This window comes from Callospermophilus lateralis, chromosome 2 (assembly GCF_048772815.1).
Source record: "Callospermophilus lateralis isolate mCalLat2 chromosome 2, mCalLat2.hap1, whole genome shotgun sequence".
Classification (NCBI taxonomy): Eukaryota; Metazoa; Chordata; class Mammalia; order Rodentia; family Sciuridae; genus Callospermophilus; species Callospermophilus lateralis.
The window spans coordinates 200,047,810-200,070,532 of NC_135306.1; the positions used below are offsets into that span (position 1 = coordinate 200,047,810).

General features: G+C 37.8%; 1 protein-coding gene across 1 annotated transcript; it reads left to right on the forward strand.

The window, feature by feature from the left end:
• The first annotated feature begins 3,057 nt into the window (after nucleotides 1-3,057).
• Ms4a5 (membrane spanning 4-domains A5) lies at nucleotides 3,058-22,318 on the forward strand. Its single transcript, XM_077108609.1, has 5 exons — nucleotides 3,058-3,210; nucleotides 7,693-7,821; nucleotides 9,181-9,237; nucleotides 10,242-10,394; nucleotides 22,217-22,318. The coding sequence occupies exons 1-5, from the start codon at nucleotides 3,058-3,060 to the stop codon at nucleotides 22,316-22,318; spliced, it is 594 nt and encodes a 197-aa protein (XP_076964724.1).
• The last annotated feature ends 405 nt before the right edge of the window (nucleotides 22,319-22,723 follow it).

The window sequence follows — 22,723 nt, forward strand, 5'->3', positions numbered from 1 at the left end:
TCCTCTCAGATCTACCTGCCCTTTCCAATAAATATCTGGAAATATCCAGAGATTTGCCAGGTTGTATCATTATCATTCAGAGGAGAAGATCTAGATTTATTTGTAATTTAAATTTAAAAAAAAAAAAACCTAGAGGATTTGGGGACTCCTAAGCAAGTGGCAGTTGGTCCTCCAGAACTCTTCACTATGGAGATGGATCTTTTTAAAGGGGAAAAAACAGAGAAAGATGAGAAACTTAAAAAAAAAAAAAAAATGAACGCCAGCTGCAGTAAGATAGGAGAGAAGGAAATTAAAGAGCCTTTCTTGGAACTACTAGAAAGACTAATTCGGTTGACTGTGAATCAGAGACTGTGGTCTGATCATTTGGGACATCATAACTTCCCTAGAATAGCTAGTAGTAAGAAGTTTGAAATAAAACCTTGATTTGGAAAATTTTTTAAAGAAATACAAAGATATTATACACTTTTCCATAAACCATCTTCAGAGTAGAGTAATACCCATATAAAGAGTGGGTTTTGGAAAGTTGGAAAATAAGAAGGAATCTAAGGATTTAGGAATAAAGATAAATAGTAAACAAATTCATGTCATGTCATCCATTTGTAAACATCTAAGGTTTCATTAGCAGAAGCCTATAGAGTTTCACAGTCAATCCCAAATAGAAAAATGGGGTAAAATAGCTTCTAGGCTGGCATAGCGATATTTTCAATGTTCTTATAGTTAAGCTCCTGGAAATACCTGTTGCTGATAAAAGAAACCAACCAAAATGAACTTTGGAATGAAGAATTTGGCCACTGGGATTAGAATGGTAATAATAGAAATAATACTTATTGTTTTATTTTTTATTTTAGTAGAATTTATTTAGCATCTACTATAGTCCAAGTACTTTATCATTCACTCAGAATAACCTTACGAGACAATTATTATCCCATATAAGAAATTTAACAGGTAATATATACATAAGTTATTATCAATATGCAAGTTCATAGATAATTTAGCCTAAATACTATAACTAGAAAATAAAAGGACTTGGAATTGTGTCTAGACTTTTTTTTTAACTCCCAAATTTGAGTCTTACTGCATCACCAGAATTGGCCTGTATGAATTAAAACATAATAAATAAGCTATCTTTCTTCATTTGTCAAATACTATGAGAATGTTATTCTAGTCATCATGCTTAGGGAGGGGGGAAAATAAACCAGAAAACGTCTAAAGTGTTGTGGGGCAAGTGTCTCAGAAAACACACCAAGTCCCACTTTTGTCCAAATTAAAGAGTATTTATTTCGACCGGCCAGGACTGTTTCCTACAGGACCAAATTGTCTCTGCAGAAAACAGTCTGGAGCATCAACATTTTAGGGTATTTAAATGCAAAAACCACATCAGGGTTGGCATACCTGCAAGAAAGCAGGAGTACAGAAGCAGAATCGTGCAGTTAGCAAAACAATGCAATGGATACATTGGTATCTCCCACGGGACTTTCCGGGTTGGCATAGCAGCAAACATGCAGAAGGGAAGTAGGTCAAGATGACCCTAGTTGAGGACAAATTAGAGAATGGTTACTAATGTGTAGACAACCAATCTCTGACAGGGTACATTGTCCAAGAAAAATGGGAACCAAAGAGAGAACAATTTTACATTGTATAAAAATTGCCATTTTGTGTTGCCAAGTATGCTATGGTAGGTAACTATTAGTGGGTACAAAGATGGGGTTTTCCCATGGGAGAAGTATTCCTGACATGATATGGAGTCTCAAGGTAAAATGGAGTCTGTTTGGTCATTGCTCATATAGCCTGTCTGATAACACAGAGTACAGCTAAGCCATGGGTAGTAAGGGTAAAATAATACCTTTTGAAGTGTTTTGGAGGAGAGTTTGCTAAACTCAGAGAATACTAAACTAGCATCAGGTAGTTTTATGAAAAATGGTCACCATGAGGATTCCATGTCCATGGAAAATTGAATGAGTGAAGGGTAAATTCAAAGAAAAGAAATTTTAAGGGAATGAGCAGTGTTTACAAATGTTCTCACTAGTAAGTGCCTAGAAGTTGATCACATTGGTGACAATAGGAAATTCAAATAAAGATCTGATCTCTATGGGAAATACCAAAGGTGACAAGACAAAATGTAAAAAAAAAAAAAAAAAAAAAAGACACAAATTCTTTTATTTTATCCATATCCCTGCAATTTGACAGTGCAGCTCCTTCCACACAGACATGGGGTCTATGTCCTTACATTTGAACCTGGACGGTCTACACAGTTGTGTAGGCCAAGGGAACACTAGCATATGACTCAGATGAAAAGCATCTGTGAATTGGAAGAGAACCAGGAGTCTGCTGACTGTCCGACACATGACCGAGGACATCCTAATTCATCCAACTCTGGACACTCCATCAGTTGGCCACTCAAGTGTGGGAGAGGAGTTGGTAGAGATGAGCCGAGTTTGAACAGGACCAGAAGAACCAACTATGGCTCACAGAAGTGTCAATGAAGTAACAATAGTAGTTGTTGGAAGCCACTAGGTTTGGGGTAGACTTACACAGGGAAAGCTACTAAAAATCAGGTGAATAAAAGAAAAGAAAAACAGTGATAGGCTACAAGGATGCTATGTGTGCTTCCTAAATTGGCTAATTAGATCTTTAGCCTAAGAGACTTGGTCCTCCACCTGCAGAAAACGAGAAATTTTTTATAGTCGCCGTTTAGTTGGGAACTAAGATGTCTTTATAGGTCATCTGGTCTGATCTGGTCTAGAGAAACATGAGGAAGCTAAAATCAGCATAGGGGAATATGACTTTTCCATGGTGACAATGTGTTTCTGATCAAACCAAGACGACTAGTGAGTTCCTCAGATCCACAGTCCTGGGCAGCTTACTTTCTAACTTTCTTGGGATCTTGCCCAGTCCTGAGATTCTATGACTCTGTGACTCTATGATTCTATAATTCCAAGCCCAAGTAAACAATGCCAGCGCTCCAGACAGGCCTGGAACAGGAAAAGAACATGGTCTAGACTGAAAGACCAACTAAAAAAATTTTTTTTTTCATTTGAAAACACCAACAGTACCATCATGAACTCAAGGGATACACACAGTCCTGTGTTTCTGGTATTTCCTCCAGAGATCAACCAACCAGAATATCATGAAAATGTCCTCTCAGCCACCACCTACGCATCTCAAAACCTCTTGCAGAAATTACTTACTTCAAAACTGAAGATCTTAGGGGTAAGACTTGCCTCTCTGTGTGTATTCTACTAAAGGGGCAGAGGGAAAGAATAGAAAGAAATATCTGGTGGCACATGTTTTAAGGTAGGAGTCAATTCCAAATTTTATGTCCACTCAATTCAGAGAGTATGAATTATATTTCTATACCAATACGCATGAGATTCTGCAAAGAGGAGAATACAAGATGAATAAGTCAAGGTCCCTAGGCTCTTGAAATTCACATTCTCCATACTGACCAACTATTAAATTTTTCTAGTTGATTTCTGAGAGAAGAAATGGGAAAAAAAATCAACAAAAAGTCAACAGGACAGAGTCTATGTCTTGGATTATTGCAATTTTCCCAGTTTTATATTTTTTCCGATCAAAAATCAGAATTCAAAGCCTGGCATGAAAATTACATGTAAATTTGCATACAGCTGTTGCAGAATATCCTCTTAATACTATTAATACTCATCTCTCCATTCATCCAGCTAACCCATGCCATAAATATTAATTTTCTTTTTTTTTAACCAATCCCTCTTTAGGACAATGTAGGGATTCGGTTATGTTTGAGATTATAATTTGTCCATATCTGAAAACATTTGTCCTCTCAGGCCTCATCCTCCAAGAATAAAAAAATAGAAATTAATTTTTCAGAAAAAATATAATAGAAAAGTAGAAAAAGATGGTCAAGTAACATGAAGAAGAGAACCATCAATGTAAACTGCTTTAGCATCTATTCAATTATAATGAAGTCCAAAATTGTGCTAAACAATTCAAAGTACTTTTCAACGGAGCATCTAATAGGAGCTATAAATGGTGGTAGTGATGGCGGGTCAGATAGAGAACAGTTACTTCCAACTAAAAGGACAAGACAATTTTATGGCAATTTTGGCATTTAACATGAACTCTAAAGAAGTGATGGAATTTCAACAAGTGGAAATAAAAAGAGAGGAAGGAGGCAGGAAAGTCTAAATGGGAAGCACATCCTAAACAAATGCATATGGTAGCAGGTTAGGAATGGCAAAAGAGTGCTGGGAGAGGTCAATCAAGGCTTCAAAGACTCAAGAAGATTAAAAAATAGGAAGCAACCACCATGGACAAATAAAACCCACAGGATATCCACACCATGCAAGAGTATTCATTGGTAAAAGAAATGAGCTGTCCAGACAAGAAGCGACTCAGGGAAACTATAAAAACTAGGGTTCAGTGAAGGAGGACAGTTTATAAAGGCTACCTATTGTATGATTCCAACTATAAGGCATTCTGGAAAAGACAAAACTATGAGATAATGAAAAGATCAGTCAGTGCCACCCAGAGGTTCTAGGGGAGACAGAAAGGGATGAATAGGGTAGCTCAGAGGATTTTAAGGTCAAGAAAATGATTGTGTATAAAATTGTAGCACTACAATGGTAGACTTTTGCCAGAACTCACAGAATGTGCAACACAAAATGAAGTCTAACGTGATCTCTATGGACTATAGTTGATGAGGTGTCCATGTTGGTTCATCAGCTGTATCAGATGTCCCTCCATCATGTGAGATGGTGGTGGTGGGAAATGCCAGGATGAAGGGGAAGAGGCAGGAAGAGGAAGGGGAAGAGATGTAGGAAACCTCTTAAGTTTCTAATCAATTTTACTGGAACCTAAAACTTTTCTAAAAAATAGTCTATTGATTTAAATGAAATGCTAAATATGGTAAATGTCATGTATATTTTGCCACAATAAAAATCAGGAGATAACATATTTGTGTGTTTTGGTACCGGGGATTGACCTCAGGGGCACTTACCACTGAGCCACATCCCCAGCTCTTTATTTCATATTTTATTTGGAGACAATTGCCCAATTGCTTAGGGCCTTGCTAAGTTGACGAGACTGGCTTTGAACTCACCATCTTCCTGCCTCAGCCTCACAACCTGCTGGGATAACAGGCATGAGCCACTGTGCTAGACATGAAATAATACTTAAAAAATAATTTAAAAAAATTCAAAAGCAACCATGAAGGTACTTTGAAGACCCAATATTCAATAATTATATGTTCCCTCTTTATGAGATTTGATAATATAGACAATTAGTTTCCAACCTATAAAATTACTGAAACTACTTAAAGTGCTTATTTCATAAAGTATATAACAAGTTCCTATGCCTCAATGTGGAATCACTGACCCACATTTTTGAGGAGGAAGAATACTAGAAATCTGTTATCTTTAAAAACATTTCTCTGAGAGAATCTAATGCCCACAGGATTCAGGAATTACTATTCAAACAATTCTGGAGAGTAATATAATTTGGAGTTGTTTTGGAATTTTACTTTAGCACTGACTCAACATGTGGATAAACAAGATAGGTGCAGGAAAGCCAGTTAGAAAATCCTAATAATTGAGATGAATGAGTGGTGGCTATTGAGGTGAATGAACTTTCTAGATTCCAATAATAAGAGCAGTATTTGCCTCTATAATACTTACGATCTTAAGAAGTCAGAATGTGTCCTCCTAAAAGAGCTCACTCCCAAAAATGGAATAAAAGGGCTGGGGTTCTCTTTACCCAGTATTTTTTTAAACTTACCAAAGCTTCTGCAGAGCAAAGAAAATGATTAAGAGTGTGAAGAGAGAGCCTACAGAATGGGAGAAAATCTTGGCCAGCTACTCCTCTAATAGAGGATTAATATGGGCAGAATATATAAAGAACTCAAAAAAACTTAACAAAAAAACAAACCAAATAACCCAATCAATAACTGGGCAAAAGAACTAAACTTTTTTGAGAAACTTCTCAAAAGAAGAAACACAAATGGCTAATAAATTAAAAAAAAAAAAAGAAAATTCAACATCTCTATCAACCAGGGAAATGCAAATCAAAACTGCAATAAAATTTCATCTTTCTCCAGTCAGAATGTCAGGATCAAGAATAAAAACAATAATAAGTGCAGGCAGTATTGTGGGGGAAATGGTACACTTGTACATTGCTTTTAGGACTGCAGATTACTGCGACCACTCTGGAAAGAAGGATGAAGATTTCTCAAAAACTAGGGATGGAACTACCATGGTGACTCAGCTACCCTACTCCTTCATATCTTTCCAAAAGATTTGAAGTTGGCATACAGTGGTGACACAGCCACCTCAATGTTTATAACAGCACAATCACAATAGCTAAATTATGGAATCAACCCAGGTACTTGTCAATAAATGAATGAATTTAGAAATTGTGGTATACATATACAGTGGAGTTCTAGTCAGCCATAACAAAGAATGAAATTATGGCACTTACCAGTAAATGGAAGAAAGTGGAGAATATCATGCTAAAGGAAAATTAGCCAAACTCAGAAATTCAAAGGTTGCATGTTTTCTCTGATATGCAGAAGCTAGAGTAAAATAAAGGAAAGGGGAAGGGAGATGACATAAAGATAGAGGGCAGATCAGTAATGTAGAAGGAGATGGAGAAGCAGAGTGGAGGGATGGGAAAGGGGAGGCAATGAAGAATGAATTCTTTAAAAATCATAATATGTGCACATATAAGTATACCACAGGGAATTTCACCTTTATGCATAAGTAAAAAGAACCAAATATAAATTAATAGATGAGTGAAAAAGAAGTCTAGTAGAGGAAAAGGAACATGGAAGGGGAGAGAAAAGGGGGAGGGAAATGGAGACATCATGAACTGAAGTCTAAGTCCATTCATGGACAAGTTTGTCAGGATGAACCCAACTACTGCGTATGGCTATAAAGCTCTGATTTTAAAAAGTGTAGGTCTAGGCTTCATAAAAATGTTCTCACTTAGGGCTCTACTAAAAGTGATAGTTGCTAAGGCAGCAAGTGAGATCACTCAGACTGAGAAGGTGGACTGAAAGTAAAAGAGGGCAGAGGACACAGACTCCTGTTCTTTATGCCATAGTTTCTGTTCTTTATGTCACTTTCGCGGTCTTCCCTATCACTTGTCAAGCTGCTGCTTGGTGTTGCATTGCATCACAAGTGAGGCACAGGAGGGAAAACAGAACAAAATACAGAGTCCAAGAAAGCTGTAGGCCTGGGAGGGGGACAGTACTTGAGCAGGCTGAGCATGGGTCATAGGCAGGGGTTTTCTGACAGTCCACTTCTCCCTGAGGCAGGCTGGTGCTGCAGTTTAAAATTGAGTGCTCCTCCAACATTCACTCATATGTGATAAGGAGATGGACAGCTTATGAAGACACAGGTTTCTTGGTTTCCTCCTGGGGATTCTGATAAGTACAGGATAAGACTGACACTTTGCATTTCTGGCTCACAAGAGATGCCGAGGTTGTCATCCATAGGTCACATTTTCAGGAACATTGACTTAGATCATTTTCCCAATCGCCAAATATCACAGAGGAATTCAGCACATACCTGTGAGCATCATAAAGGGACTTTGACTATTATTTTATTTTTCATAAGAGAAGGTAAATTGCCAAATCTTTTTAATCAAAAGAAGATGTAAGTAGAAGGGAATCCCATCACTTTGGTTTTTTTCTCACTATGATTTTTCCCTCATTTACAGGCTACTCAGATCCTGATTGGAATTATAAACTTTTCTTTTGGAATTATTTTTCTTTTCACCTTGGTACCTCCTTACCCAAGGTTTCCTTTTATACTTCTTTCAGGATACCCATTTTGGGGCTCTGCTTTGGTGAGTATAATCAGTCAAGTTCAATTTGAAGCCATGCCACCCAGGATGGCAGGGAATTCCTGGTTATGAAATAAACTACATTCAGGAGTGTGATGGGCTTTGAAAAGAATGACCAAGAAAAAAAATTATCCTCAGTGAAATTACTTCCCCATTAAATTACCAAAATTACTGATTTCCCGGCTTGAAGTCTTGAAATTCCTCTGGGAAAATTTGGGTCTTGTAGTTGTTTTCTTTTCATTAATTTATCAAAATTTGTTGCTAATATAATCTAGATCCAAAGGTTAGTACAATGAGAGTCCTTCAAAGGACTCCCAGTCCAGGCCAGGGAGAAAACTTGTCCATGGATCACATGAAGGTAGTATGAATAAATGATCTCACACAGGTGTAGGAAGTACTCAGGTAAACAGAGGCAAAGGAACAACTTCCTCCTTAGAGAAATGGAGAGGCAGAGAGGGGAGCGTGGAGGATCTATTTAATAAATAAACGTTCAATAAACGTTACTTTAGCATCTAATTTAGCACCAGAGAATGAGTGGAGTTTAGGGGTTGCTTATACAGGCAGTCCCCAATCTCAAGGTCCCAGTTGAGTGGAGAGTCAGACAAATTACCATGGAGTGATGAGCGATGACAGGGGTCATAGGAAAAGCATCTAAAAGTGTAAGGGACATTGTCCAGAGCCACTTCCTGTCTGAGTTGTAAAGGATGTTGAAGATATATCCAGGGCCTTGGGAGCAAGGGATAGGAGTGTCTTGTTGCATGCCAAGGGGGAAATAAATGCAAAAGGCTGGAGGTGTGGGGAGCAAGAGTTTAGCACAGAGGGTGAGAGTGCAGGGAGGCCGTTGGAGAAATACCAGCAAGGAGGCTAGAAACTTAAACTTGGGTGGGCAGTAATGGGATTGGAAGTTTCCACTGGACAATAATGCTACCATATTTGGCTCACCTTCATGAAAATTCTTGGGATATGTTTTTGTTCAGAATTAAGAGCATATTAGCTACCAACCCCAGATTAGGTTGTAAGAAAGATGGAATCGGATCTTATTGGTGATAAGTTGATGTGACACCTAGTGTGTCATGACAGCAAAGCTGCGTCCACACAATAGCCGTAAAAGGAAGATGAGTGAGAAAGCTTAAGGTCCCCTAAGGTTAAAAGAAAATCTCATGCTCAAATAAGTAGCAAAGCCTGGAGCCAATGTCCAGTGCAGTGTTTTTGTCCTTTGTCCTGTGTGGACAGTCATCCAGACAGCTTCCCCTTCTCGGGCCTGGGAAGACCATGTGAACTCAGGAGGAGGATGCAAAGGGAATGTGTGGACACCCATCAGCTAACCATGGCCCTCATTAGGATATTTATTCTCTTTCACAGTTCATTATGTCTGGAGCCTTTCTCATTGCGTTAAAAAGGAAAACCACCGAATCCATGGTGAGTGATGTTTCCCCTTGATTAAAAACTTACAGCTTTGAAATTATTCATCCTACCCTTGAAAGTGAATTTTGAAAATCCCTAGGTGACCATAATTCCACAAACGGTCAAGTACTCATACCACAAAATGGCATTTGCTTCCTGCTTTCATGGAATCGTAAGCTCAGAGTGCCAGAATAGTGTTTTCTGGGTCACCAAGCCGAATTCTTATTCTAAATGTGAAGACGCTGAGGCACAGATATGTTAGGCAACTGGTTCAATTTCCTCAGTCGCTTAATGGTAGAATGCATCTCCATATTCCTGCTAGTCCATCACTCAGTCTTTCTGGATATTTAGTGCCTACTGCATACCAGACACTCTGACAGACACTTATTTGACCACAGGAAAGACATACTGTAGAAAACCTAATTAAGTCAGAAGTAAAATCTAGAAATCAAAAGTGTTGCTAAAGAATGTAAAATTATAACTTATAGATTCATTATATCTAGAATAGGTCTACCCAAAGATTCAGAGATATTAGATATTAATTATAAGCCAATAAATGATTTTTCTGAATCATTCATTGACTTATTAATAGGAGTAAATGTAAATATATAAAAAGAATATCTCCTATAAGTTTGTGGCTTGAAATAAAAATTGCAGAGAAATGCAATGTTCAGTTTGACACAAGAGTCTTGAAGTGAAAATGCAAATGGACCCTGAGGTCTAAATGCAGTGGAACACAGCTACCCCACAAAGCCCTGTGTCCCAGGGCTCCCATTTGAATGCACCCCTCCCCATTCAAATGGAAATCATCGTGGGTGCAGAATGTGAGGAGGAGGAATGTATTAAAAATTCACTGGATCCTCTTATTCTGTGGATGAGGGCTGAATCCCAAAGAAATGAAGCTAGCTTGTGACACTGTGACATTGACTAGAATCCTGCTCTCCAGCCACCCTCTCATTGCTTTGACAATAGCACAGGCTGGGCCTAAGTCATTGTGTTATGCTCTGATTCTATTTCAGGCCAAAGTGAGCCGGGTAATGAATTTTCTTAGTGCCGTGGCAGCAGCAGCTGGAATCGTTCTCCTCACATTTGGTTTCCTTCTAGATCGAAACTACATTTGTGGCTATTCTCCAGAAGGCATTGGGTGCGGTGAAATTACTGCCCTCTTGGTTGTAAGTATGCTGCAATTTTAGAGTAAAAAAAGATTTCTTAGCACCTAATTAGCACTATCCAGATAATACTGTGGATACACAGGTCTTGTCTTTTACTCATAAACATTCAGGAAATCCATAATATTTGATAAGACATTCTATGACGCATTATGGAACAGAACAATGAATACATTACAACACCCACCTTTAGGAATCCACACAGGTGGAAAAGAGGTAAAACATCTAGACAAGTGAGCAATGTACTAAAAGTGATATACTAAAAGAAAAATATAGGCACTGCAGTTTGGTTTTGGTTCATAGTCCTAGAAGTACATTAGAATTTTAAGCCAAATGTTCTTCTGGTTTTTGACTTGGCTTTAGTAACTTAGGTTAGGCTTCTGATAGAGCATGGTAGATTGAAAATGGGCACTTATTTCTGCTCTTCCCAAAATACTACTAAAGTTAGTGTAAAGGAATGTAAAAGGTGTGAATCCACCTGAAGAGAAAAAGGTAGTCAACACATCAAAAATGGTGAAGAGGGACAGAGATGTAGGTCCATGATGGAGTGAAGCGTTTAGCATATACGGGGCACTGGAATCAACTCATGGTACCCCCCAAAAAACTGCTGAAGACACTAAAAGCTACCCAAAGGAGGTCCTAAGAGAAGTTAGATGTTTCACATAGAAGAGTCTAGGAATACTGAGCTGGTGGATGCACTTCAACCACAGACATCAGGGCGGAGAACAGAAAATAGGGAGACTGGTTCAAGTAATGGTGGATTGGGCTGTTAGCATCAACTCTTCTTTAAAACAAAAATGCTAAAATCAAAAAGCAATCTAACAAAAACCATCTTAAAGGTATTAAAAAACCAAAAGTCAGCTGGAACTGCAGGGTGAGTTCTGTAGCCATGGAATGTTAAATAGCACCAAAGCTGCCATGTCTTCCAGCTGGTTTGTCAACACTGCCCATCTGGAATCTGATTCCCAGCACAAGCAGAGGGAAAGAGAAAGAAGTCAAGGCCCAAAGTCCACATGAGGTAGAAATACCTGGAAGAGACCTTCTCCACGTTGAACTAAGCCCTTGATGGAATTCTGTACTCTTCTTCAATCAAGGATAAAAGGACATAACAAAGTACCCTGTCCCATAATGACAGAGAAATCTTACTGCATAATGTACGTAAGGAACATATAGCCATAGATCAAATGCCCTGTCAGCCTCTTCCCGCACCCACTCCAGCTGGGATTTTAACTTCCAGTAGGGCATCAAGGGGGCAAGGCAAGAATTACAGACAGAGGAGAGAAAGAGGAAATAATGACGGAATATTTTTGGAACCAATAAAATGATTAACCCACAAGTCCCAGAAGCCTAGTGAATTCTGGACACCTGGACACATAAATGAAAATGTAAACAACAAGGGCAGAGAAAATTTCAAAGCAACAAGTAAAGAAGACCAGTTGTTTCCAAAAGATAGGTGATTTTTTTTTTTTTATCTTGGAGAAGATAGTAACTAGAAGGAAAAATAAGGGAGCTGGAGTCTCCAGAGTGTTGTTTCATCTTTACATGCCAAACAAACTAAGCCAAAACTATTCTGGCATTTGCTAATTCAGACCCATGTAATGCTTCACAGACTTCTATACCAAGGGAATGACCTGGATGCTTAAGTTTAAAAAGCTCACCTTCACCTAATGTTGAAGCACTCAACATCTTACCATCTATTAAAACTGAAATATGTAGATCTTAATGAGTTTTCCTAAAATATTTGTATATTTGTATACCAAGTTACTTTCCCTCTTTCTATACTGTGAAATCACTATGTCCAAACACCAATAAGAGTAGGGGGTTAAGTACCACGTCCTTGAGAGCAGAGGGTCTACATTTATTGTTTGAAATCTTTCTAAATGACTGATTTGCCTATTTCTCTCCCGTTTATTTATGTATTCACTCAATTGTGTATTTATATCATTATGGACTTGTATGAGTGTTTATTTAATACTTTGAGTTATAATTTAATATTGTGCAAATTAAGAAGATTTCAGCCACTGAGAACTCTTTGGATCCTGTGATCCTTGTACATTCCCCTATTTTGTGAAAGGATTTATTTGTTCTAACATTTCCATAGTTTCAGGCACTACAAGATTCTCTAGGTTCTTCTTGTATATTCCCTGCACAAGGCCTTAGAAGCACTCATTCATCCAGAGGAGCCCACATTCCTTCTGTCAATAAATGGTACTAGAAGCCAAGATCAGGTACTAGATGTGCTTGTTTTACTGAAATACTATTGTTTCGTAGACTCTCTCAGCTGACAGATAAGAAATACCTCTGCAAAAACCCAACTTATTCACATATCTATAAATATTTCTTAATGTGCTCAGAACTATCTATATTGAGCTGGACATGAGTTCATAATGATGCATTACCATGTGGATCATCTTAGCCTCCCCTACTGGTTATTTGGAAACTACCTCCCACTAGTGGGAAACCTGTCTCCCACCATCCTCCAGCCGTGCACTTATTTTTTCAATTATGTTCTGTACATGCAGAGTGGTGTCAGAATTGTTGACCGGAATCTCCATGCTGGACGCAGTGTTGATGAGCAGCACCTTTACATTCATGCTAATGGACTTCTTCAGCTTCCCACAAAACTCTGCTAAACACCTTTTACTCCTCACCCCTTCAGTGAGCTTATTTCATCTGCTTGTCATACAATTAAATGACTTTGCTACAGTCTACATTCTAGAGTCACCAATCTACATTCTAGAATCACCCAATCACCTAAAATATGTCATTTTTAAACTTGCATACATTAAGGTTCAGTCTTTTCAACAAGTTACTAATCTTCATGGAACCAACTTTTCTGTTTTTTTCTTGCTTGTGCTTTTTTTGTTGTATCTAAGAAATCATTGCCTGACCAAAGGTTAAGAAGATGTACTCTTATACCCTCTTCTAAGGTTTTTATTGGTTTAGGTCTTCCATTTGTCCTTTGAGTGTGTGTGTGTGAGTGTGTGTGTGTGTGTGTGTGTGTGTGTGTGTGTTGTGAGGAATGGGATTAGTTTCATTCTTTTGTATGTCATCTAAGCACCATTTGCTAAAAAGACTTGTTTAACCTATTTTATTCCAAGCCACATCGATGAATATCAATGGAGCATGACTGTAAGGGCTGATTTCTGGGCTCTAAATTCCATTCTATCACTATAGCCTACCCTGTGTCAGAACCACAGGGCCTCTATCTCCATAGCTTTGCAATAAGTTCTGAAAACAGGGAATACAAGTTCTACAACTTCATTCTTCCTTCTCAGGATTATTTTTGACTATTGTGGGTCCCTAAATTTTTATATGAGTTTTAGGCTCATCCTGTCAATTTCTGTCAAAAGAAAATTTCAGATGACATTTTTTAAGAGGTTGTGTTGAATTTTTAGACAATTTTGAGGGTTATTAGCATCTTAGCATGACAAGTTATATCATTATGATATATGATATTATATCATTATGATATATGATATATTATGTCTGTACTTCATAAACCATGAATCTGGGATATCTCCTTATTTCATTTAGTTTTTAAATATGCTTCACCAATGTTTTATATTTTCAGTATACAAGCCTTGCAGTTTTTTTAATAAATTCATTCCCAAGTATTTTATTCATTTTGATGTTATTATAGCTGGAGTTGTTTTCTTCATTTTGTCTTCTGAATATTCATTGCTAAGGTGTAGAAGTATAGTTAATTTTTTTTGTGTTGATACTGCATCCTGAAATCTTGCTCTCCTTTATAAGTCCTAAGAGTTCTTTTTAGAAGATTCCTTCAAATTTTCTATACACAAGATCATGTAATCTAGAAATAGCTGGACCTGTTGCTTTCCAAGCTGGATGGTTTTGCCTGCTTTTTCTGTCTTTATTCCCTGGTTAGAACACCTAGCACAATCCAGAATCAGAGCTGTAAAAGCAGGCATATTTGTCGTATTACTGAATTTAGGGGGAAGCATACAGTCTCTCACCACCAAGTTTGATATCAGCTGAGGGTTTCTGTAGGTGGACTTTACCGAGTTGAGGAAGTTCTCTTCTATTTCCAGTTTGTTGCATATTTTTACCATAATTTTTTAATTTACTCAAATGCTTTTTCTTCATCTTTTAGTAGGTTGCTTTTCCCCCCTGTCTTAAATAAACCTTGCATCCCTAAGATAAACCCCATCCTGTTTCAGTGTACAATCCTTTGTTGTTATATTGTGAGATTCAGTTTGCTGACACTTTGTTAAAGATTTTTGCACCTATATTCACAAGGAATATTGACACATAGTTCTTTTTTTTTGTGGTGTTGCCACAGCCCGGCTGGCTAGGCAAAATAACCCAGGGGGGGGGGGGACGAACAACGTGTGTACGTTGATACAGCAGGAATGGGAGCCGTTTATTGTAAGACAACAGAGGTATTTATACATTCCACACAGCTTATCTTAATTAGCATAAACTAGATATAGCAGTCAACCAGTAAGAAATCTCCACACTTAATGGCTTGCTGGAGTTACTTCACAAACCACTCCCTCTGGCATTTTGCCAGGCGCCATCCAGACTTGTTTACAGACTCTAACATAACATAGTGTCTTTGTGGTTTTGCTTGTGGTTAATACTGGATTTATAGACTAGTTGTAAAGTATTCCTTTCTCATGTTTTTTTTGGGAGGCTTTGTAAAGAAATGGTATCAGATTGCCTAGAAACATCTCATAAAATTCAAGATAGGCCTGGACTTATCTTTGTGAAAAGTTTTTAATTCCTTGACGTAAATATGAATTCTAATTTTCTATTTCATCTTGAGTCAGTTTCTAATAGTGTGTCCCTTATTGTCAAAATAAGTGAATGAAAGACTATGACAATATTGACTGTTCAGAAAGACAGTCATGAAGGTCCCATGTTCGTAGAGTTGCCAACCCATGATCTAGAAAGTTGAACTAGCAGAAAAGGGAGAAAATAGCCAAGAGACTAAACATATCACAACTGATGGCAACTGACCTTTTCAGAGGAGGCACTTTTGTTCCAATAGTTTTGAATGGAAGCATTGTAGCTGCTAATTCTGAGGAGCCAGAGCCATCTACCCACTGTCCCACCTTCTGAAATATCTGCTTCTAGACTTTCTAGAGGACCGAAGCCTGAAGTCTGTAAGAGACGTGGTGGTGGTGGTGGTGGTGGTGTTTTTGTGAGTGGGATCTCATCCATGAAGGCTCAGTGTAGTTCCTCTGATGCAAAATAGCCAGTTTCTTGCCTAACATCACCAAGATTTATTAGATTAGATGACAGGCAAAGGAAGATGGTCCATACCGATTAGTGGAAAACACTGACAAACTTATTATGTTAATCAGTGTTAACAGAACAGGGTAGAGTCGAATCATGCATTGAGATATGATATAATGTAGAATTTCTATGGATTTAGTCAAGGATTGACAGGGAAATAGGAAGATACTAAATATTGTGAGGACCTTGAAAAATTGTCCCATGCCTGCTGACGGAGAAATCAGCAGCTCCTCGGAGGTGGAATGTGGGAAAGAAGAGTCTTTTCTAAAGTCAATTTCTTAAACACAGAGAAGACTGAGGACAGTTTCTGTAAGGTTTTAATGCATAGCCTCACTATTTCTTCTAGAAAGAATATTGGTTTGGGAGGCATTTTACTTATTGGTCCTTGTGCCTGGCTAAGAAAACAGGATCATAAAATTGATACACAAAGGCATAGACAGAAAGGATGGGTAGAGGCAATGCTTTAGCAGACCTTCATGAGTCAAAACGAAACAAGAACAACTCTGAGAAGACGGTGAAGAACTTCCGGGGGATGTGATTCCTGGGGGCAGGAGGCAGAGGGGACAAACCCTGAGTGACAGAAAGTGCTGAACTTGCCCCATCAGCATAGACATGCAAGTCCCCACAGGGAAACTCAAGGGGCTTCCGTGGAACAGGTGCTAAATGAGCTCCAGGAGCAGGACCCTGATGGTGGGGGGTCTTGGCTACACCCCTGAGGCCTCCACAACCATCAAGCACCCACTCACAGACCACCAGGGAAATCTACAGCAGTTCAAAGCTGGGTTTATTAAATATGCGGAAGAAGACAAGAACGTAGGGTCTTGGGCTCAACAGGGGAAAGTAGAGCGGGTACTTGCAGGGTTTCATCAACTGAATTTATTCATAAAGAAGTTTTCAGGAAGAGTAACATTAGACCTGGTTAAAAACTGGTTAGAATTTACAAACTAGGGAGTATACAAGGCCAGTCGATGGTATTATTCTTGGAAAACATGAATTAACATGGAAAAACTGTTGCCTTATCTTTACTCTAAAAAGACATCAAATAAAACCTGGAACTGATACCTGGTTATACACATCATGCTTTGGTGCATTTTGTAAATTTGCTGGTTCATAGTATAGTTGTTTTTAAATTCATGCTTTCTGTTCAGTTCTCAGTGATCTTAAGCAAAACTAAAAAAAATTAAGAGACAATGGAAATTACAAAGTGGAAAAAGAAGACACAGCTAGATTGTCAAGTGACTCCTGTGTCAGCTGACTTCTAACAAGTGACAACAGGGGTCAGGAGACAGCAGAATGACATCAGTGTGCTGAGAAAAACAACCTTCAACCACTCACCCATTTTTTTTCCATTCTTGTAAGAATGTAGTTGAGAAAAAGAGATAAAGGATCTCAGAGATAGAAAAAAATTGAATCAACCTCCTGAAGACCTATTTAGGCATAAAAGGAATAATAAGGAATAAACTCTCTGGCTGAGGATATCGCTCAGTTGGAAGAGAGCTTGCCTGGCTTCAATACCAACACCACACACACACAAAAGAATGAACTCCAAATAGGAAAAAATAAAAACCAGCACAAGATGCAAGAAGGAACTAAGGTCAAGAAATGCCATGAATATGTGAACAAATGTAACTGGATATTGCTTACAGAAAGTAGTAACAATTACAAGTACTAAGATTAAACCGTAAGGACATGTTTAAAATAACAGAAAATACTAATATATAAGTAGAGTAAGGGGCAAATGGCATTTCTTCTATTTATATTTGCTAAAGGTAAACATAATAGTTTTATCTGAGCAGAGAATAAAGGTTTTATAAACTTTCGACTTGGTAAGCTAAGTATGTTTTAAAGTTTACAATATCATCAAAAGTAAAAACCTCATGAGCACATTGGCACACACCTGTAATCCCAGCAACTGGGGAAGCTGAGGCAGGAGGATTGCAAGTTCAAGGCCAGCCAACTTAGTGAGGTCCTATGAAACTTAGTGAGAACTTAGTGTTTTTTAAAAAGGGGTAGGTAGGGACTGGGGATATAGCTCAGTGGTAAGGAAGCACCCAGTACCAAAACAAACAAACAAATAACAAGACAAAAAAAATCATAGACCTAATATACTTAGAATACTATACTCAACATAATGCACATTTTTGTAGAACATACAAAAAAAGGAAAATAAGCACACATTAAATAAATAAAAACATTCTAGATCAACACCAAAGTTCAAGCCGAATAGTATATGTTCTATGCAATAAACCTTGAGCAATCATAATAACCTCAAAACCCCTATGTGACTATGTATTAAGATGCTTCCAAATGATGTGGGAGCCAGGGAAAAAGTCATAATGGAAATATGACAATGCTGTAAAGTGAAGGACCAAAAACTTGTGGGCAGGAGTTAAGCACCACTATTGAGGCAATTCATAGTATCTCAAAAGCTAGATACTATAAAATAGGAAATGTGTAAAAATTTATGGTCCAACTATTGAGAATTAGAAAAAAGACAGAAAATTACTCCCCCTCCACCCTACCCCTCAAAAGCAAGAGCATACATTAGCGAAAAAGAGAGAAAAGAAATCGTGCAAATACTAGTAAAGATCAAAACAATCAACAATGTTTTTTTTGGAAAATGCTAAAAATATGTAATTTCTTTTTTCCACTTCTGGTTATGATAGAGTATAATCAGGACACCTCTCTTAGGAGAGGTGTTTTTGTTTGTTTGTTTGGGGGGTTTTGTTTGTTTGTTTGTTTTGTTTTGGTACTAGGGATGGAATCCTAGGATGCTTTACCACTAAACCACATCCCCAGCCTTTTTTTCATTTTTTTTTTTTTTTTGAGACAGGGTCTTGCTAAATTTCTTAGGGTCTTGCTAAATGGCTGAGGCTGGCCTCAAACTTTAGATCCTCTTATCTCAGCCTTGCAAGAATCACTGGGATTATAGGCACAGTCACTTTAAAACTGATTAAGATATTAAAAACACCTGGCTGTTGGAATGCAGACAAGGAAACCACAGTGACTAGGATCTGAGGAGCAAGGATCATGTCAAGAATTGTCCACACAAAGCCAGTATTCTCTACCACTTTTCTCCTTGAGGTATTTGCTGATTCCTAAGATTTTCAGGGTACCTAATCAGAAGCCAGGCTGATAGGAAGCTAGGAGACTGCAAGGCCAAGCAGAGACTCCTGCAGTTGGGCATGGCTGGGGTACACAAGCATGTATTCAGGGTCCCCCAAGAAAGAGTAGGGAAGACTGGCAAATACCCCAGGATTTCATTTGTGAAAGAACAATACACCCTGAATCCAAGGATAAAGGAAAGAAGCCACTCTTCACAAAACTGAAATCAGACCACGCAGGGAAAAACAAATTTATAGAAAATTAAAAAGGATAAAGATAACAAAGATTAGATTAAAAACTAATGAAATATGAAACACACTAGACAGATCAATAAAACTAAAAAGACTGATGTTTTGAAGAGATTAAGAAAATTGATAAAACCTTGCTAATTAATCGAGAAAAAAAGAGAAAACTCAAACAATATCAGGAACTAACAAAGGTGCATCACAACAAACACAACATCCATTAACACATGAGGTCACCATGAACAATATTATAAAAATAATCTGACACTGCAGACGAAATTCACAAATGCCTTATAAAAGCCCAACGACCCAAACTATGTCAAACCCACCTGTCACAACAAAGGAGAAAAGAGAACATCTGATAATTCTTTAGTAAAGATTCAAATCTATAATTTAAAACTTTCACCCAAAAAAAGAAAGAAAAAGAAAATCAATCCAGGAGCAGATTAGTTCTTTCAAATATTTAGAAAAGGAGTAACGGTAACATGAACAAGTACTTATATGGTGCTGTCACAATCTTTGACACTAAAATATGACAAGGACATTGCTAAGAATAAGACAATTATAGGAAGTTCTCTTTTATTAACCTTGTGTAGACATCCGAAATAAAAGATGAGGAACCAAACTGAGTGATACACGCGAGAATTCATCACGGGCTACTCAGTCAAAACCAGAATTACAGTTGATTTCACATTCAAAAATTTAGCAGTAATAGACCTTAATGTGAAACAGTAAACTATAAAGCTTCTAGACGGGGAGAGAAGATTTAGGAGAACATATTCATGACTGGAAGTACTCAGAGTATGAAAAAGACTAACAAGAATAAATAAATAGGAATGCTTTTTTAAAAATTATTTTAAGTAAAAGGAGCAAACAAACTAAAACTTCTTCATCAAAGTCATCATTAAGAGAGTGGAAATCAAAGCACACAGTGGAGGTAATTTTCCCCAATATGTATATCTAACGAATGACCCAGATGTGGAATAGACTCTTGAAAATTAGTAATAAACTGGCAAAAATTTAAATTAGAAAGACTTTCATAAGCACATCAGAAAGAAGCTAGACAGATGGCTAGTGAGCATGTGAAAATGTATTCAATACCATTAGTCCTCAGAGAAGCACAAATTAAAATCACAGTGAGATACTACTGTGTATACATTGGAATGATCTTAATTAAAAATATTGGCAATACCAAGTGTCAGCAGGAATGTAAAGCAGCTGGAAGTCTTACATATTTTTGGTGGGGGGCAAAATGAGCTGTTCACCTTGGAAAACTATTTAGCAGTTTTTAACAAGGTAAAATACACCTATTTTATGTCTCATGCATGAGAATATTCACAGCAACTCTGTTCATCAAAGTGAAAACAGGAGAAATTAAAATGTCCATCAACAGCAAACAAGCTCAATAAGTGGTGATTATTCAAATAATAGAATATCTCTCAGCAAGAAAAAAGAATGACTTACTGATACATGGATCAACACGGATGAATTTCAATTCCTTATGGTTTTTTATTGGTTCTTTTTAGAACCATGACAGTAGAATCCATTTTGATGTAATTATACAAGCATGAAATATGTCTTATTCTAGTTAGGAGCCCATTCTTGTGGCTGTACCTGGTGGTGGATTCATACATGTTCATGGAAAAATTTTGTCAGATTCATTCCACTGTCTTTCCTTTTCCTATCCCCTCAATCCATTATGTTAAACACACAATTTCAGATACAAAAATGAACAGGCAAATTTAATAAATGATCTCAGATATTCAGAGGAGAGGATCTTCTAGGTGATGTGGAGGATTGACAGGGAGAAAACAGAGACCTTACTGGAGTGATGGCAATGTGTTGTATCTTGATATAGAAAGCAAATAGATAGATAGATAGATAGATAGATAGATAGATAGATAGATAAATAGATAGATAGAATGTACTTCTTTATTTGTAAACTCTAATGCTAAAAATATTAGAGAATATTTTAAAGCAGATAATAGTTTTATATTTTTATGTACAGAGTGCATATAACTCAAGAAAAAAGTCAAAAAACATTACTAAAAAGGGAAGGAGTTTACACAAAAACAACTCAAATTCACTAGTAATCAGGGAAATGACAAATGTATTAACAATGGACTAATATTTACATTCATTAGCCTAGAAATAATTAAAGAGATATCACGCTTATTACTGGCAGAGACATGGTGAATAGGATGATCTTATGTATCAGCAATAGAAATATAAGACGTTTATACCCTTTTAGAAAGAGAGGAGACAGCGTTTACTCTTATGAAAGATGCATATACCTTTTAACCCTGATATTCACCTCCACAGCAAGTAAACCACCTATAATTATGGGTTTTGTACATTATCTGGCCATTAAAAACATGTGGCTCTAAAATAGTCATTTAAAAATGCAGTAGAAAAACCTGGTTGAGGAACAGAATGTTATTGTATTAACCTTTGCAACTTCAGTGTAAGATTCAGCTCCCAGAAGACCACACACCTTGGCTGGCACAGCCCCCCCTGTGTCCAGCCTCTGGGCTATGACAAAGTGTGTGTCCCTCTTAGTCATGCACTTACTTGCTGTGACTAAAAGACCCAACTAGCACAATTATAGAGTAGGAAAAGTTAATCTGGGGGCTCCCAGTCTCAGAGGTCTCAGAGAGACAGCCGGCTCCATTCCTCAGGGTTCAAGGTGAGGATCACAGCAGAAGAGTGTGGCAGAGGGAAGTGGCTCACATGATGATCAGGAAGCAGAGAGAGATCTCCACTTGCTACAAGATATATACCCCTAAGCCATGCTCCCCAATAGCCACCCCTTTCAGCCACACCCTACCCACCTTCAGTTGCCACTCAGTTAATTCCTATCAGGGTATTAATTCACGACTGGGTTAAGGCTTTCTGGTTTTTATTCCTTTTGCTATCTCTACCACCTTCTTTCTTTCTCCTTTAATAGATCACTTTTTGGATATATTTTTGTATTTGATATATTTATGAAATTGAGTATTGCCTATGCATAATTTAGAAAATGTATGATTTATGCTATCCTGTGTTATGCTATGATGAAATAACTGTATACTCTCAGAATTCTCCGCTGACTCGATTCCAGAGCATGAGAAATGGTGGGGGGGGGGGGTTATTACATAGGCATCACTGCCTCATTCTAATCAGAAAAAAATAATATGCTAATCTGATGACTCTTGTTTATCTTCTGTGTTTCAGGGAATATTCACCATGTTGATGATCCTCAACGTTATCGAATTACTCATTTCTCTGTCTATCTCAATTTGTGGATTCCACTCAGAAGAAGATCACGACTTTTAGGACTGTCGTTTCTAGCACTGTGAGAATAAAATGTGTTACAATATTCCTGAGAGATGAGCTCTGCCCCAAAGGAACATAAAATCTTCAGGCTACCAACTCTGTGACTCAAAGGGAGGATGGGGGTGAGGACACGTTGGCACTCACACACTGCCTGCCTCTTGGCCAGGGCATCTCCCCTCTCCACACCTCGGTGCCATCAGCTGTCCTTCATGCATTCTTTCACCTACAGGACAGCAGAGTGCTGATGCCCCAAGACAAGCAAAGGTTCAAACCAAAGCCCCCGGTCAGGGTGACCAAGTTCTCTAACTTTTCTCGTTCAGAAAAATCTGCCAGTTTCTCTAAGGTTCTGTCCCGTGATTCCTACTCTATTTTGCGGGAAGATGAGTTAGAGGCAAAAACGGTTTG

Coding starts and splice junctions, on each gene's coding strand:
- Ms4a5 (XM_077108609.1), top strand. CDS start 3,058: ATGAACTCAAGGGATACACACAGTCCTGTGTTTCTGGTATTTCCTCCA. Junction 9,238..10,241: donor GGAAAACCACCGAATCCATG/GTGAGTGATGTT, acceptor ATTCTATTTCAG/GCCAAAGTGAGCCGGGTAAT. Junction 10,395..22,216: donor AAATTACTGCCCTCTTGGTT/GTAAGTATGCTG, acceptor TCTGTGTTTCAG/GGAATATTCACCATGTTGAT.